The 15,055-nt window shown below is 44.9% G+C and overlaps 1 protein-coding gene across 1 annotated transcript in view; it reads left to right on the top strand.

Annotated features, from left to right (window-relative positions):
- The first annotated feature begins 14,239 nt into the window (after positions 1 to 14,239).
- Positions 14,240 to 15,055, top strand: part of sox18 (SRY-box transcription factor 18) — an 8,886-nt gene continuing 8,070 nt past the window's right edge. The window contains exon 1 of the mRNA XM_017409400.3: positions 14,240 to 15,020. Within this exon, the coding sequence (XP_017264889.1) occupies positions 14,642 to 15,020 (379 nt within the window). The 5' untranslated portion in view covers positions 14,240 to 14,641. The remainder of the gene's footprint in view (positions 15,021 to 15,055) is intronic.

The following is a 15,055-nucleotide window of genomic DNA, read 5'->3' as shown; positions in this document are numbered from 1 at the left end:
TTGGTTCTTTGATGTCCTACCCCACCGTGCCTTTGGTTTTTGTTTCTGTTTTCGTTGCTGCCTCATCAGCTTTTGTTTTGTTTATTTAATAAATTAGTTATTTCCTTTATTATGAGTCTGCGCTCAGGGTTCTTTTCCGTGTCCTCCGATCCTGACATGGCTAAATTGTGGTAACAGCTGGGTATTTGAGTGAGTTCAATAGGTTCAGACTGACTGACAGATGTTACTGACTGTCTGGTAGTGGAACGTAAATATTTGGCTAAACAGGATGAACTCCAGCTATTGATGTGTTTTTTTTTTTACCCAATTAAGGATTGTGTTCTTCTAACCAAGGGTATTCCAAAATCAGTTGCGATGTAGGTGAGGGGGAAAATTAGTAACTCATTGTGTTTGTGATGGTTGCCGGAAACAATAAGGTGAGTCTTATCGGTCAGTCTTATCGGTCTTGTGGGTGATAGTCGTCATGGTTTCTCCTGTGAGCATAGCGATGGTGACTGGTTGTTGAAGGGGAACAGCAGGAATCTGCAGCTGCTGGACCTGTTCGCTGTTGATGAAATTTTGCTTGGCACCTGAATCAACTAGAGCTTGGACCGGAGAGTGATTTCTTTAACACAGATAGTTGTGGGGACAGACAAATGAGCACAGAGGACAGTTAATGTGGAGGTGACTCCCTTCTCCACAATTGAAACAAGATTTTATCACCAACCTTCTTTGGCGTTCTTCTGGTGTGAGTTAGGCTCGGCCGAGTTGCATCGGTTCCAGTTCTGGCTCTGAGACAGTCGGTGGAACCAATCTTTGTAGACTGGGTGCCTGGGAGCATAAGTTTCAGGGGATGGTAATTTGCAGGACTTGTAGTTTTTCTCCTTGGTGCGTTCTCTCAGACGGTTGTCAATCCAGATTGTTAAGCTAATGTGTCAGGTTCCTCTCGTGGCCAACTGGTCCTTCATTTGCTTGGATAGATAGTTTAATGAATGTAATGAATTTAACAGAAATGAGAATTGAGCACAAACCATATTTTACAGTAACCAGTGGAAATACAGTAAAAAAGAGAACAGAAGATCCGCGTGCGGTCCGTGCGAAGTTACAAGAATTGGGAGGTGCACAACCATGCAACGGGACACTGCGGGGGGCCTTCCTGCAGGGGCGGGGACAGCGCAATTGTGTCACTATTGGCGTGCGTACCCTCGCGCAGTAATCAACGCGACAAGTTGATGCGGGTGAAAAAAAAATACATGTATAATAAATGACGTATTTTACAATAAACAAGCGGAGCTTAGCCTGGCGGCGGGAGAGGGGAAGCTTGGTGGCCCGCCAGGCTTATATACAGTGGGGGAAACCCTGATCTGTATTACCAAGCATCACAAATACTTCAAACCAACAGAGCCCAGATACGTCCAACCAACCTTTTCAAGTATACTGTTGGCACTGCAAAGGACACCATGCTCCAGCTGCCTGTTCACAGTAGAGGGCTGACAAAAACATAAATAAGCCTTCAAACTCATCAAGATCACAAACTTCTAAAAATTCATTAATTCAAGGTCAAGCAACATTTCACTCTCCTGGACAGATTCCCCAGGAGCCACTGCTTCTGTGAGTTATTCTCCATCCCCTGCTGAAACTTTTCTGCCCCATCAGTTAGTGATTCTATTAAATATTGGTCATTGGAAAGGAAAAGCCACCCTGGATACAGGCTCATCTTACACTCTGATAAATGTAAATATATATAGTCAGGAGTAAGTAGTCCACTTAATGTTCTTACGCCATGGGCCAGGGAACCTTTGTGTCTAGCAGATGAAGAAGGACGGCAACCACTGGGATGGAGAAACTTACTCTTACTATACAATCTGAAATTGTCATGTTTCTGGCCCGCCTGCCTGCTTTGTGTTTCTCCTCAGTACTGGCCTCTCATCAAGCTCATCTGGTCCACCTGCACGCTGCTGCGCTGGAGCACAATCAGGCTCATGTCTCCCACCTGTTCACCAGCAGTTATATTCAGCTCTCAGGCAGGCAGACGGCGCCAGATTTTTGAAAGCCTTGGTGTGAGTAAATATCCAGCATTTTCTCCTGACCTGACCACGATCTCGATCTTGTATTTGTCTCTTGGATTTCCCTGCCCTGTCTAGCCCACGTCGGATTCTCTACTGGCTTCTGTTTTCTGGACTCGACCCTGCTTCTGCCTTTTGACCTCAGCCTCCTGCCTCGCCCCTGGATTTGTCTGCCGGATATTGCCTCCACGTGTTAGACCCTTTTTCTGTGCCCTGACCACTGCTCTCTGCCTGACCCTCATAAGGTTTGCCTTGTCCTGCTTTCCTGATCCTGCCCCACAGATTGGTCACCTGTCACAGACCACGGTGCTACCTGGACCCCCTCATCCTCTGCAACACTCTAAGGTTAGTGGCTTTCCTTATTCAGCCTTGCCCCCCCCAGGACTACTACCCACTAACCTGCTTCTCTGTCCTCAGAGGTTCCTGTCCCATTACCGGTGGTTACCTGCCCCTTACCCTGATCAAAAATAAAGCTTGCATTATTTTTTCACTTGGTGTCTGACTGAAATTTCGGGTCCTCAGTTCTGAGCATTACAGAAAAATCTGGCCAAGAATGGACCCTTCGTCGGCACAACTTTGGCACAGCAATGTTGACCGTTCTATCACTCGACTTAATGCTGGCATGAATGAAATCATTTCCATGCTTCGTAACTTGTCTTCTCCTCCTGACCAGGCACAGTCTCAGCCAGCTCTTCAACCAACTCCTGTGGTTCAGGCCGCTGTGGTCAAGGAGCCGCGCCTGACCCCCCCTGAGCTATTCAAAGGAGATTCTGACCAGTGCCGTGCTTTCCTCACTCAGTGTGAGATCCACTTTGAGTTGCAGCCCTCCTCTTTCCCTACTGAACGTTCTAAGGTGGCGTTTGTGATCTCACTTTTGTCCGGTAAGGCCAAACAGTGGGGCACAGCAGAATGGCAGAACCAATCCGATTCCTGTTTGACCTACTCTGCATTTTCTAAGGAACTGATTAGGGTTTTTGACCCCATCCTCCCTGAGAGAGAGGCAGCCAGGGGGCTACTATCCTTGAAACAGGGAGGTAAGAGTGTAGCTGCTTATATAATTGATTTTCACCTGTTATCTGCAGACAGCAGCTGGAATCAGGAGGCACTAATGGATGTGTTCATGCAAGGTCTGAATGAAAATATTAAGGATGAGTTGGCCACGAGAGATTATCCTAAGTCCCTCAAGGACCTCGAGGATTTGGCAACCAGGATAGACCTCCGTCTCACTGAAAGGAGAAGGGAGAGACGTCACAAGGAGGCCTCAGCTGTCCCATTTTGCCACTCAGGCCCCCGGTCCGAAGCTACTAGTTGCTCCCTCCCCTCAGCGGAGGCGCCAGATCCTGAGCCGATGCAGTTGGGTAGAACAAGGATCTCCATGGAGGAACGTTCTCGCAGAAGGCAGCTCAATTTATGTTTTTACTGTGGAGGCAAGGGTCACATGGCTGTCAAGTGTCCATTAAAAGGGCAGGCTCAGTAGAGGAGAGGGGAGCGCTACTGAGCCATAGCATGTTGTCCATCTCCTCATCATTTTCTTTCTCTGCTAACATTGTGGTTTCCTCCATCCCCCACCAGGTATCAGTCTTCATTGACTCAGGAGCTGATACAGAGTTTATGGATGAATCTTTTGCCAGGAGCCTCAACATCAAGCTCCTTCGTACTTCTTCGACCCATAATGTTCTGGCTTTGGATGGACATCATATTAGCCGATCCCACCTCATCACAGAAAAGGTCAGTCTGACGCTTGGCGGTAATCATCAGGAGGAGATCACCTTTGTTGTTATCCCCTCACCACAGCTACCCATTGTTTTGGGGGCCTCATGGCTTAACAAGCACAACCCTCACATTGACTGGCAGGCCAAAGAGATTCTGGGCTGGTCAAGGTCCTGCTCTGCCACCTGTTTGCTCTCTGCTTGTACCCCTTCTGTTCCAGACAATGCCATCGAAGAGACTTACCCGGACTTATCCAAAGTGCCACCTGAGTACCATGACCTGAAGGAGGTGTTCAATAAGTCCCGAGCCACAGCCCTTCCCCCTCATAGGCCCTACGATTGTGCCATTGAGCTCCTTCCAGGTACATCACCGCCCAAGGGGCGGTTATATCCACTGTCTGCTCCTGAGGACCAAGCAATGAGGAGGTACGTAGATGATTCCCTCAAGGCTGGAATCATTCGGCCATCCTCATCTCCTGCGGGTGCAGGGTTTTTTTTTGTAGCCAAAAAGGATGGGTCTCTAAGGCCTTGTATTGATTACAGGGGTCTGAATGACATTACTGTTAAGAATCGTTATCCTCTTCCCCTTATGAATTCTGCTTTTGATCAGATCCAAGGAGCAAGGTTTTTCACTAAACTAGACTTGCGCAACGCTTACCATCTGGTTCGCATCAGGGAAGGGGACGAGTGGAAGACCGCATTCAACACCTCCACTGGGCATTATGAGTATCTGGTCATGCCTTTTGGATTAACCAATGCACCAGCAGTCTTCCAAGCCCTGGTCAATGACGTCTTGAGAGACATGGTTGGGCACTTTGTATTTGTCTACCTCGATGACATTCTTGTCTACTCCCAGGACCTGGATTCCCACAAGCACCATGTCCGGCTGGTTCTTCTTCGCCTCCTACAGAATCACCTTTTTGCAAAGGCAGAGAAATGTGAGTTCCACACCACTACCACCTCTTTTCTTGGCTACATAATTTCCCCCAACAAGGTGATCATGGATCCCTCCAAGATTTCTGCCGTCTCTGAATGGCCCACACCCACAGATCGCAAACAGTTACAGAGATTTCTTGGATTTGCAAACTTTTACCGTCGTTTCATTCGTAATTATAGCCAAGTTGCATCTCCTCTTCACGCCATTACCTCGTCCAAGGTCCGGTTCATGTGGAGCAAGCAGGCAGAGGAGGCCTTCTCTAGACTCAAGTCCCTGTTCACCTCCGCTCCAGTTCTCCGGTCCCCTGACCCTGCAAGACAGTTTATTGTGGAGGTCGATGCCTCTAGCACTGGGGTAGGTGCTGTCCTAAGTCAGAGGACCACTGATGGTCGCACTCACCCTTGTGCCTTCTTTTCTAGGACTTTATCCAGTGCTGAACGCAACTATGATGTAGGGGACAGGGAACTTTTAGCTGTCAAGCTGGCCCTGGAGGAATGGAGACATTGGCTGGAGGGGGCCAAGGAACCATTTCTAGTATGGACGGACCACAAGAATCTGGAGTACTTGAAGGCAGCTAAACGACTCAACCCAAGACAAGCAAGGTGGGCTCTGTTTTTTGGACGGTTTAATTTTGCGCTCTCTTACAGACCTGGGACCAAGAACATAAAGCCAGATGCCTTGTCAAGAATTCATGAACCCTCTCATTTGGGGGCCAGTGGTGCAGAAGAGTTTATCCTCCCAGAATCAGTGAGGCTGACAGTGACCATGTTGGAGCTGGAGGAGGAGGTCAGGGATGCCGCCCGGGACCTTCTGGTTCCGGACTCGTGTCCCCCTGACAGACTGTTTGTCCCTGAACATCTGGTCCCCAAGGTACTCAGGTTCTGCCATAAGTCTCGTCTGTTTTGTCATCCAGGCATTAACAAGACCTTGCAAATTGTCCAGTCTCAATTCTGGTGGGGCTCATTGACAAAGGATGTTAAAGAATTTGTTACAGCCTGTCATCAATGCTGCCAAGCCAAGTCTTCTCGTCGCCCACCCTCAGGGTTGCTGCGGCCCCTTCCTATTCCATCACGCCCTTGGTCACACATCGCCATGGACTTTGTCACAGGTTTGCCCGTTTCTAATGGTTTCACTGTCATGCTGACTATCGTTGACAGATTTTCTAAGATGGTCCATCTGGTCCCCCTGAAGAAACTCCCCTCTGCAAAGGACATGGGGGAGATCCTGGCACGGGAGGTTTTCCGCCTCCATGGGCTCCCCACTGACATCGTCTCAGACAGGGGACCTCAATTCGTCTCCCGGTTCTGGAAGGAGTTCTGCACCATGCTGGGCATATCTGTCAGTTTATCGTCAGGGTTCCATCCGCAAACTGATGGACAGACCGAGAGGGCAAACCAAGAGATAGAGACCAAGCTTCGTATCCTTTGTGACACTGACCCTACCAGGTGGTCGCACAACCTACCGTGGGTGGAACATGCCTTGAATGCCCTTCCCTCTAGCACCACTGGTCTTTCGCCCTTCTACGTTGTCCACGGTTTCCAGCCACCGGTGTTCACTATTCAGGAGAGGGAGGCTAAGGTCCCCTCTGCTCACGCTGCCGCTATGAGGTGCCAACGGGTCTGGAGGACAGCCAGAAGGGCCATGATCAAGATGTCAGAGGTGCAATCCAGATCTGCTAATCGGCACCGTGTCCCGGCACCCACCTACCGAGTTGGCCAGAAGGTCTGGTTGTCTTCTAAGGACCTTCCTCTATGGGTGGAGAGTCGGAAGCTGGCACCTCGTTTCATTGGCCCCTTCCCCATCTCTAAGATTGTGGATCCAGTGGCGGTTCGCCTACAGCTGCCCCGGTCCATGAGGATTCACCCCACTTTCCATGTGTCTCGGGTCAAGCCCTACACCATACCTCGTCTCGAGCCTGCCTCCAGACCCCTTCCACCCGCTCGGTTCCTGGATGGGGACCCCATCTACACCGTTCGCCGCATCCTCCGGTCCAAGAGAAGGGGACGTGGCGTCCACTATCTGGTTGATTGGGAGGGATATGGACCAGAGGAACGGACCTGGATTCCGGGTCGTTTTGTCATCGACAAGACCCTCCTGAGGGACTTCCACCGTCTCCATCCTGGTCAGCCGAAGGGTCCGTCAGGAGCCGGACCTTAGGAGGGGGGTACTGTCATGTTTCTGGCCCGCCTGCCTGCTTTGTGTTTCTCCTCAGTACTGGCCTCTCATCAAGCTCATCTGGTCCACCTGCACGCTGCTGCGCTGGAGCACAATCAGGCTCATGTCTCCCACCTGTTCACCAGCAGTTATATTCAGCTCTCAGGCAGGCAGACGGCGCCAGATTTTTGAAAGCCTTGGTGTGAGTAAATATCCAGCATTTTCTCCTGACCTGACCACGATCTCGATCTTGTATTTGTCTCTTGGATTTCCCTGCCCTGTCTAGCCCACGTCGGATTCTCTACTGGCTTCTGTTTTCTGGACTCGACCCTGCTTCTGCCTTTTGACCTCAGCCTCCTGCCTCGCCCCTGGATTTGTCTGCCGGATATTGCCTCCACGTCTTAGACCCTTTTTCTGTGCCCTGACCACTGCTCTCTGCCTGACCCTCATAAGGTTTGCCTTGTCCTGCTTTCCTGATCCTGCCCCACAGATTGGTTACCTGTCACAGACCACGGTGCTACCTGGACCCCCTCATCCTCTGCAACACTCTAAGGTTAGTGGCTTTCCTTATTCAGCCTTGCCCCCCCCAGGACTACTACCCACTAACCTGCTTCTCTGTCCTCAGAGGTTCCTGTCCCATTGCCGGTGGTTACCTGCCCCTTACCCTGATCAAAAATAAAGCTTGCATTATTTTTTCACTTGGTGTCTGACTGAAATTTCGGGTCCTCAGTTCTGAGCATTACAGAAATAGTGACATTACCCTGTGTCATTCTACCTGCAAAGAGCCTTGCTTTCCCTGCCGTAGTCAGACTTGACTTCATTTTCTTTTCCGGCTTACAGTTTGATGACATTGAAAACAGTTACTGGTTTAAAACCGACAAAAATAAATGGTATCCCTTATAAGTGCAACTGCTGTAAGTCCCACAAATTTTACTTACCCACATATTGCTTTTTTTCTGCTATGCCTCCATCACGTTTCTCCAACCCTGTCGGGATTCTTTTGAAATAGCCATAAAAAATTGCACATCTGGATGATTTCAGGAAAAAAAGGACTATGACAACAACTGCAAAATAATAACCAATGCCTTGGGCTACACTGTTGTCCTCACACAAAAGATCTTCCTCACTCATAGTGTACCCCTTAAACAAAAACCTTAATGAGTGTCGCCTATCAAGCTTCAGGGGCCTCATGTATAAAGCGTGCGTTTGCACAAAAAATGTGCGGCGACATATTTTACGCACAAGTTGGCATGTATAAAAATGAAAATGGCAGGAAATTTTGAGTAAATATACGAAATTTACTATAATATTTTTACCTGCTGTGAAAAATGTACGGAAGCCAATCAAACTTTTTCTGTAGACAATAACAAACTACAAAGCGCCAAAACTCACTTTAATACACTGAAATCTGACTCCATTCAGTGTTATTTAACCTAAGAAGCATTGAACCGAATGTTTTTTCTTGATTTTAATATTTTATTGTTTAAACTTAAACGATGAAACTGAACCACAGTTATCCCCATTCAATAAGGTAACACACATAAAAAATAAAAATAAAATACTGGAAAAACCAGAAGCCTCTATTTTATTTGAGAGTTATCAGGTACAGGATTTGAAGTGAACCAAACTTTAATATACTGCAAGTCCCAACCATGTAAACAACAGTTGTAAATCATGAAGTGACAGGTAAGATTAGCACTCATTAAAATGCTTTTTCTGCTTTCACGCTGTTTGTTGTTCTGACACTTGTTGTGCTACAATAATTAGCCCTACATCAGTAAGCACACATTTTAAAAAGCATGAATTACTGCAAGTCAGCTGATAGGAAAATGAAGCAGATGGGACTGGGGAACAGAATGGAATGGGCAGGGGGTCAAATATTTGAAGGAAAATTGAACAGTTGAAGATGTGGTTTGGTACATCCTTCATACATGACCAAAACTACTTGATGGAAGAATTAATTGACCTAGAGTTAGCAAGAATCACTGCATCAACAAATTCATTTTTCATCTGTACTAATTCTAAACTGAGTTGGGCCTTAGTCGTCTGTGTTACTCTATCTGGTTACTTGATGTTAATTTATTTTTTCTAGCTTTACTTTATTATCTATACAGAAGAGTTTAATGTAAAAAAAAATAAACCTGTAAACTTTGTGGTCTTGCTTTCTTTTTTAAAAATGGCTAAATTTTATATTTAAAGGTTTAGGAGGAATTTAACTTCCTGGTTTCTTATGCAGTGCTCAGTTGTGTGTGTCTCTGTGTATGTAGAAGATAAAGGTAGGGGATAAAGGTAGGGGATTCCCGCAATGACCCATGTTAATGGTGTGTATGTGTGTGTATATTCCATCTATCATCACACACATTTCCCTCCTTCAGCGAGTTTGAAAATAGAATGTTGTGTGAACATGACCTCTCCCACACATACACTCACACACACTGCTATACACACCCATTTCGATGCAATTGTGTCTTGGCTTCTTGTCCAGAGCATGTTTGTGTGTGTGTTTCATCAGAGGCTGAGAGGGAAAATGTCCCTCTCACCATGTCCTCCCTTTTTCTCTTGTCTCTTCTCTTTCTCGCCACAAAGTCTGCAGTTGCTGCCAAATTTCCTTTGTGGCAGAGGTGTGGTGCTAAGACTGTCACACACACACATACAGCCAACTTTTTTTTTTTAATAACAAAGCAACTGGGCTTCTGTTCGGTAGTCGAAGATGTTATGCTTCACATCCAGAGAGCTTTATCAGTTCAAAACTGGAAAGTATGGAATTCCAAGCTTCAAACTGTATGAGATGATCCGTTTATGCAAGTTGATAATGGATGACTAAGAATGTACACCAGCATAAACATACAATTTACTTCAGTTTAATGTCCCTTCAACAGTGTAATGTTCCTGTGTAAGGGAAACAACAATTAGTGCAGTTGTACCAAGCATCCTGCCACTTCCACCTATTATTGCCTGCCTCCAAAAAATGAGAGGCAGGCAGAGAGGCTGGGTCTGTCTGTTAGAAAATGATCACATGTACCATCGATCGATTAAAATGAAACACTCGGACAGTAATAATTGGATGTCCATCTGCAACTGATCAACTTTTGAGCCCCGATTCAAGTCAACCCAATTCAAGATGGCTGCTATAGCTGATCAACCATAGCAAACATAAAAATGAATAAAACTCCTTTTTACTGGTATTGAGCTTAAGTTTGGTGTTATAGTAGCTGAGAGTCATCTACAACATATATTCCAAGTTTATACTAATCAAGCAGGATATTTGCTCAAAAACCTTGGCGTTTTTTATTGAATTGAACTCTGCCTGGCTGTTAGCAAAGTATTCCATGAACCACAGGACAAATTTAAATAAAACTAAATTAATCAAATGTACATATCCAGCTGAATGAGTTTTGTAGTCAGCCCTATTCAAGATGGCAACAACAGCAAACTGACCTTAGAAAACACAAAAACTCAGTCAATTTTACAGTTCTTTAGGTAAAATTTGTTGTGTTAGTGTCAGAGCGGGGCTTGACAGGATTCAGTACTCGCAGACAAAGACAAAGTTTTAGGATGTTTATTGTAGACGAACAAGCCTACAATAAACTCACAGTCATTCCCAACACCAATTCTGAGTGCTAACAGAGTTCACAAGTTCTCACTGTATCTTGCAAGATCATGCATAAAGTTATTTTTAAGATTTGACCAAAATGACTACAACTCTATCATTTTTCATGATGATCCTTGTTTAAATCTCTGACATAAAAGCCAATGGGTGATATGCTTAATTTAAGGATTTTTATATATTATTCACACATTTGACAAACACAGAGGACCGCTGCCAAGGCCAAAGCGTGATTAAAAAATAGTGCAATCCAGATCATAATATGAATGACCACCAAATTTTAATCAACTGTTTTTTTTGACAACCTCAACATTTGCTGAAAATTTTATGCAAATATTTACGTGATCTTGCTAACAGACACACAAACAGACACAACCAAAAATATAACTTCCTTGGCGGAGGTAACAAACCCTGTCACCTTGAAAGCAACAGTGATCACCCTTGACCCATGAGGTGTCCAGCTGTGGAGTTCAACATTCCTGTTATACAGCTTCATAGTTGGACCATGACCTAATCTGTGACCTTGAACTTTGACCAGATCACCACCAAAATTTATTTACGTGTTCCTTGTACTGTTTTTTTTTTTTTTTCCATTTCCTGAAAATGTCATAAAAATCCATTTATAACTTTTGGAGTAATCCTGTACACAGACAGACAAACAAACAGACACTACTGAAAACTTAATCTTTTTGGCAGAGGTAATGAACACTAACCAAAGTTCTGCAGTTTATTTGTTAAGGAGAAAAAAGTATGAAATAATGTGAAGAAGCTAAAAGGTTGTTGATTTTAAGTCAGCCGGCTGGGTGACAGTTTAGAGCAAACACAGTGCTAAGGCTAAGCCTCCAGTTCACAGACCCGTTCACATTTCAAATCGATTTTCCTCACTCAGCGACACACCCACTGAGAAGCAGACCCTGGTAATTGGCAGCTCCATAGTCCCAAACATGGCACTAGGGACTCCATTGAAACAGTGTCAGCTCACCTATGGCCAAAATTAAATAAACCAAAAATTACCTAAATTAGCTCATAAAAATCTTATAAAAAAAATCAGGTACTGTAGCAGAACAGAAAAAAAACATTAAATGTGCATTATTGAAGATAAGATTTCTCTTCAAAGTCTGTCAGTTAACAATGTGATAACTGATCATCGTTTTGATTTATTTTGTCTAACAGAAACCTGGCTACAAGAGGATTTTGTTAGTATAAATTAATCTACCCCTTCTAAGCGTCTAAATTTTGATATTCCTAGAACAACAGGTGAAGGTGGATGAGTAGCTGTTTTTTTTCATTCAGGACTATTGATCCATCCATCCATCCATCCATCCATCCATCCATCCATCCATCCATCCATCCATCCATCCATCCATCTTCTTTACCCGCTTCTCCATTCCGGGTCGCTGGGAGCTACAATTGATTAATGCTAAACTAATTATTAGTTACAATTATTTGTCTTTAACCCTTAGTCTTTCTCATCCAAAATGCAAAACACACAAAACTAACCCTTTTACTTGTTGTCCACCAGGCCCCTATCCTCAGTTTTTGTCTGAATTTTCAGATTTTTTGTTCAACTTATTTTTGAATACTGATGAAGTCATAGTAGAGGGGGATTTCAATACTTATGTAGATGTTGAAAGTGATAGCTTAAACATAACCTTTAATCATTTAATAGAGTCAATTGGTTTTACCCAAAATGTCCACAAACCTACTCACTCTCTTCATCAGACTCTTAATAAGGTTCTGACATATGGCATAGAAAGTAAGCACTTAATAATATATCTTCAAAATTCTATTCTGTCTGACCATTTATTTTAATAACTTTTGAGTTTACACTGACTGACTGCACAGCCACTGAGAGGAATTTTCATTCTAGTAGGCGTTTTATCAGAGAACCCTGCAGCCAAATTTAAAGAATCTCTAACTTTATTATTTTCCTCTGTCTTGCAAAGTAATACAACAGAGAACAACAACTTAGACGATCTTGTTGATAATATTACAACTTCAATGCAAACATTATTTGATAAGATTGCTCCTTTGAAAAAGAAAGTGAAGCTGGCTCCTTGGTTTAATCCAGCATTATGTACTTAAAAACAGGCATCCAGAAAATTTTAAAGAAAATGGCACTCCACTAACATGGAAGAATTGTATTTAACCTGGAGAGACCACATAGGGTCTCTCAGGCAGACAACAGAGGCAGGTAACTAGGGGACCACAGAGGTTGGTGACTGGAATCCCTTTGTGACTGGTGACTGAGGAACCACAGAGGCTTGTAACTATGGTGATTCAGGAACTGAGATGGCTAATAATGGCATAGCAGATTCAAGAACTAAAGAAACTGGAACTGGTGGCTCAGGTTCTTGGAGTGGACACTTAAAGTTCTCTAGAGGTTTGAGGGTTGGAGACTCAGAAGGCTCAAGGGCAGGAGACTCTGGAGGAGTGATGACTTGGGGCTCTCTGAGACTGGAGCATGGAGATTCATGGGGACTACAGCATGGAGACTGGAGTGTGGAGACTCCCTTATATAGTGATATTTTTGCTCAAGATTATCATGGCATCAAAACCTCACACTGGCCCATTCCTAAGGGGGGCTAAGCAGGATGTGAATGCATCATCTCCAAGTGGTGTCTGTCAGAACCAAGTCATGGTCATCTTTGCATACATGTGTGAACTGTTCATAACAGGTTTGCACTTTTTTCACTTTGCCTTTGTCTGATAAAAAAATCAAAACTAAAAGCTTGAAAGTCTGACTTTTTTATCAAATATATTCAAACATCAGGTGTTTTTACAGCTGAGGTTGCACTTATATAGTACCTTTTAGCCAGCCAGGCTACCTAAATCGCTTTACAACACAATCTGTGCCCTCATTTACCCATCCACACAAACATTCATACAGCACTCTACTACATCTCTACAAAGTGTAATCAGTGCTGTACGTCACATTCTTACAGTGATGGGGTACATCGGAGGCAACAAGGTGAACCCTGTGTCTTTCCCGGGACATTTTGACATGTGACTGCATACTGGTAGAGTCGAATCGGTAAGAGCAGTTGTCGGAGGACAACTGCTCTAACCACTGAACCACAGCCACCCCTAGAACAAAAGAACAATAAGCCCACTCTTTAGTGGTTACTTGCCACAACTTGCTTATATTCCAATCTAATGTGAATCAATCAGACATGTAGATGTATTGTTAGGGTACACTGTCCCAAACACCATTCCTGCCATCACCCACCCCCCAGGCTCACTCTGTCAGTCAGTTGTTGTTAATCTCAGCCACCATTGGTACTGATTAGGGATTTGTGGCCACCGTTCTTCATGCACACCACACACACACACACATGTATGCACACACACTCCAAGTCTGCAGAAATGCATGTTATTACTAAATGTGTTGACGTGTTTGGTCTCTCATTTGTTGGTAAAGTTAATTATAGTTGTGTTTTATATGAGCACATTAGAGTATGTGGGTGTGTTTGTGTATATGTGTAAGTTTGAGACGCTCCAGTCCCAGTTGGACAAAAACAATGGAACCTCTGATTACATCTCTCTGTACAGGCGGACAGGGTGTGTGTGTGTGTGAAGTTCCAGTGGGGAGGAATGGGTGGCAGTTAAAGAGGAGGAAAGAGGGGGGAGGAAAAGTTTTAACCTCACCCCCTACGTCTTAAGAGTGTCTCACACAGTTACCCGTCCATTCCCCTTGCAGCAGCCTGGCATCTTATTGGTGAAGTTCCCGGCCACATATTTATGTGATTGGTCAGGGCGGGGTATATATACACAGTGTGGGTTGGTTAAATCTGCCCACAAGTTTCAAAACTTTCAGACAAGGTGGAGAGACAGAGAGACAGTGTGTCCAGAGGCCCTGCTGACAGAGGGAAACAACCACTGCACCACACAATCCAAACAACAACTGCTGTCTTTTTCCAACAAAAAAGAAGTGACAAAGAAAGAGGCAGAGTCACTGTGGATTTTTTTTTCTACACCACAGCTTGCTTTTTCTTTCATCTCATCCTCCCTCTCCTCTCTGATCTCTATGCTTTGCTTTGGGATTTGTTCACAAAATCCTTCACATGTTTGCCTTCAAAAACTTTCTCAACTTCAGTTTTTCTTCAGAGATTTGCAACCAAACAAACTGAGCTAGACATTTGCTGAACTGCATCTGGACTAAAAGTTTCCCCCAATCCCCGGTTCCAGGATGAATTTAACTGAGCCCAGCTTGTCTACAGAGCCTTCTCTGTGTCCCAGCAGGATGCCTCTTGGAGGACCATGGACGTCCGAGACGCCGAGCCCTGCATCTGATCCGGACATGGAATTTGAGCAGAGCCTCTCTGCTGACAGCAGTTCCCCTGAATGCCTCGGAGGGGGGAGCCTGAGAATTTCTTTGACATCCAGTCTGGGGGAACAGAATCCAAATCAGATCCAGGCAGGAGCCTTATCGGATGGGAAAGCAGGGGGAAGCGAGCAGAGGATCCGCAGGCCCATGAATGCTTTTATGGTTTGGGCTAAGGATGAGAGGAAGCGACTGGCCCTGCAGAACCCCGACCTACACAACGCTGTGCTCAGTAAGATGCTCGGTAAGAACAAAACTTCAGCCTTCCTTGGGACAACC

The sequence above is a fragment of the Kryptolebias marmoratus genome, linkage group LG8 (genome assembly GCF_001649575.2).
Source record: "Kryptolebias marmoratus isolate JLee-2015 linkage group LG8, ASM164957v2, whole genome shotgun sequence".
In the NCBI taxonomy this organism is placed as follows: Eukaryota; Metazoa; Chordata; class Actinopteri; order Cyprinodontiformes; family Rivulidae; genus Kryptolebias; species Kryptolebias marmoratus.
This window is presented reverse-complemented; position numbering and strand designations above follow the sequence as displayed.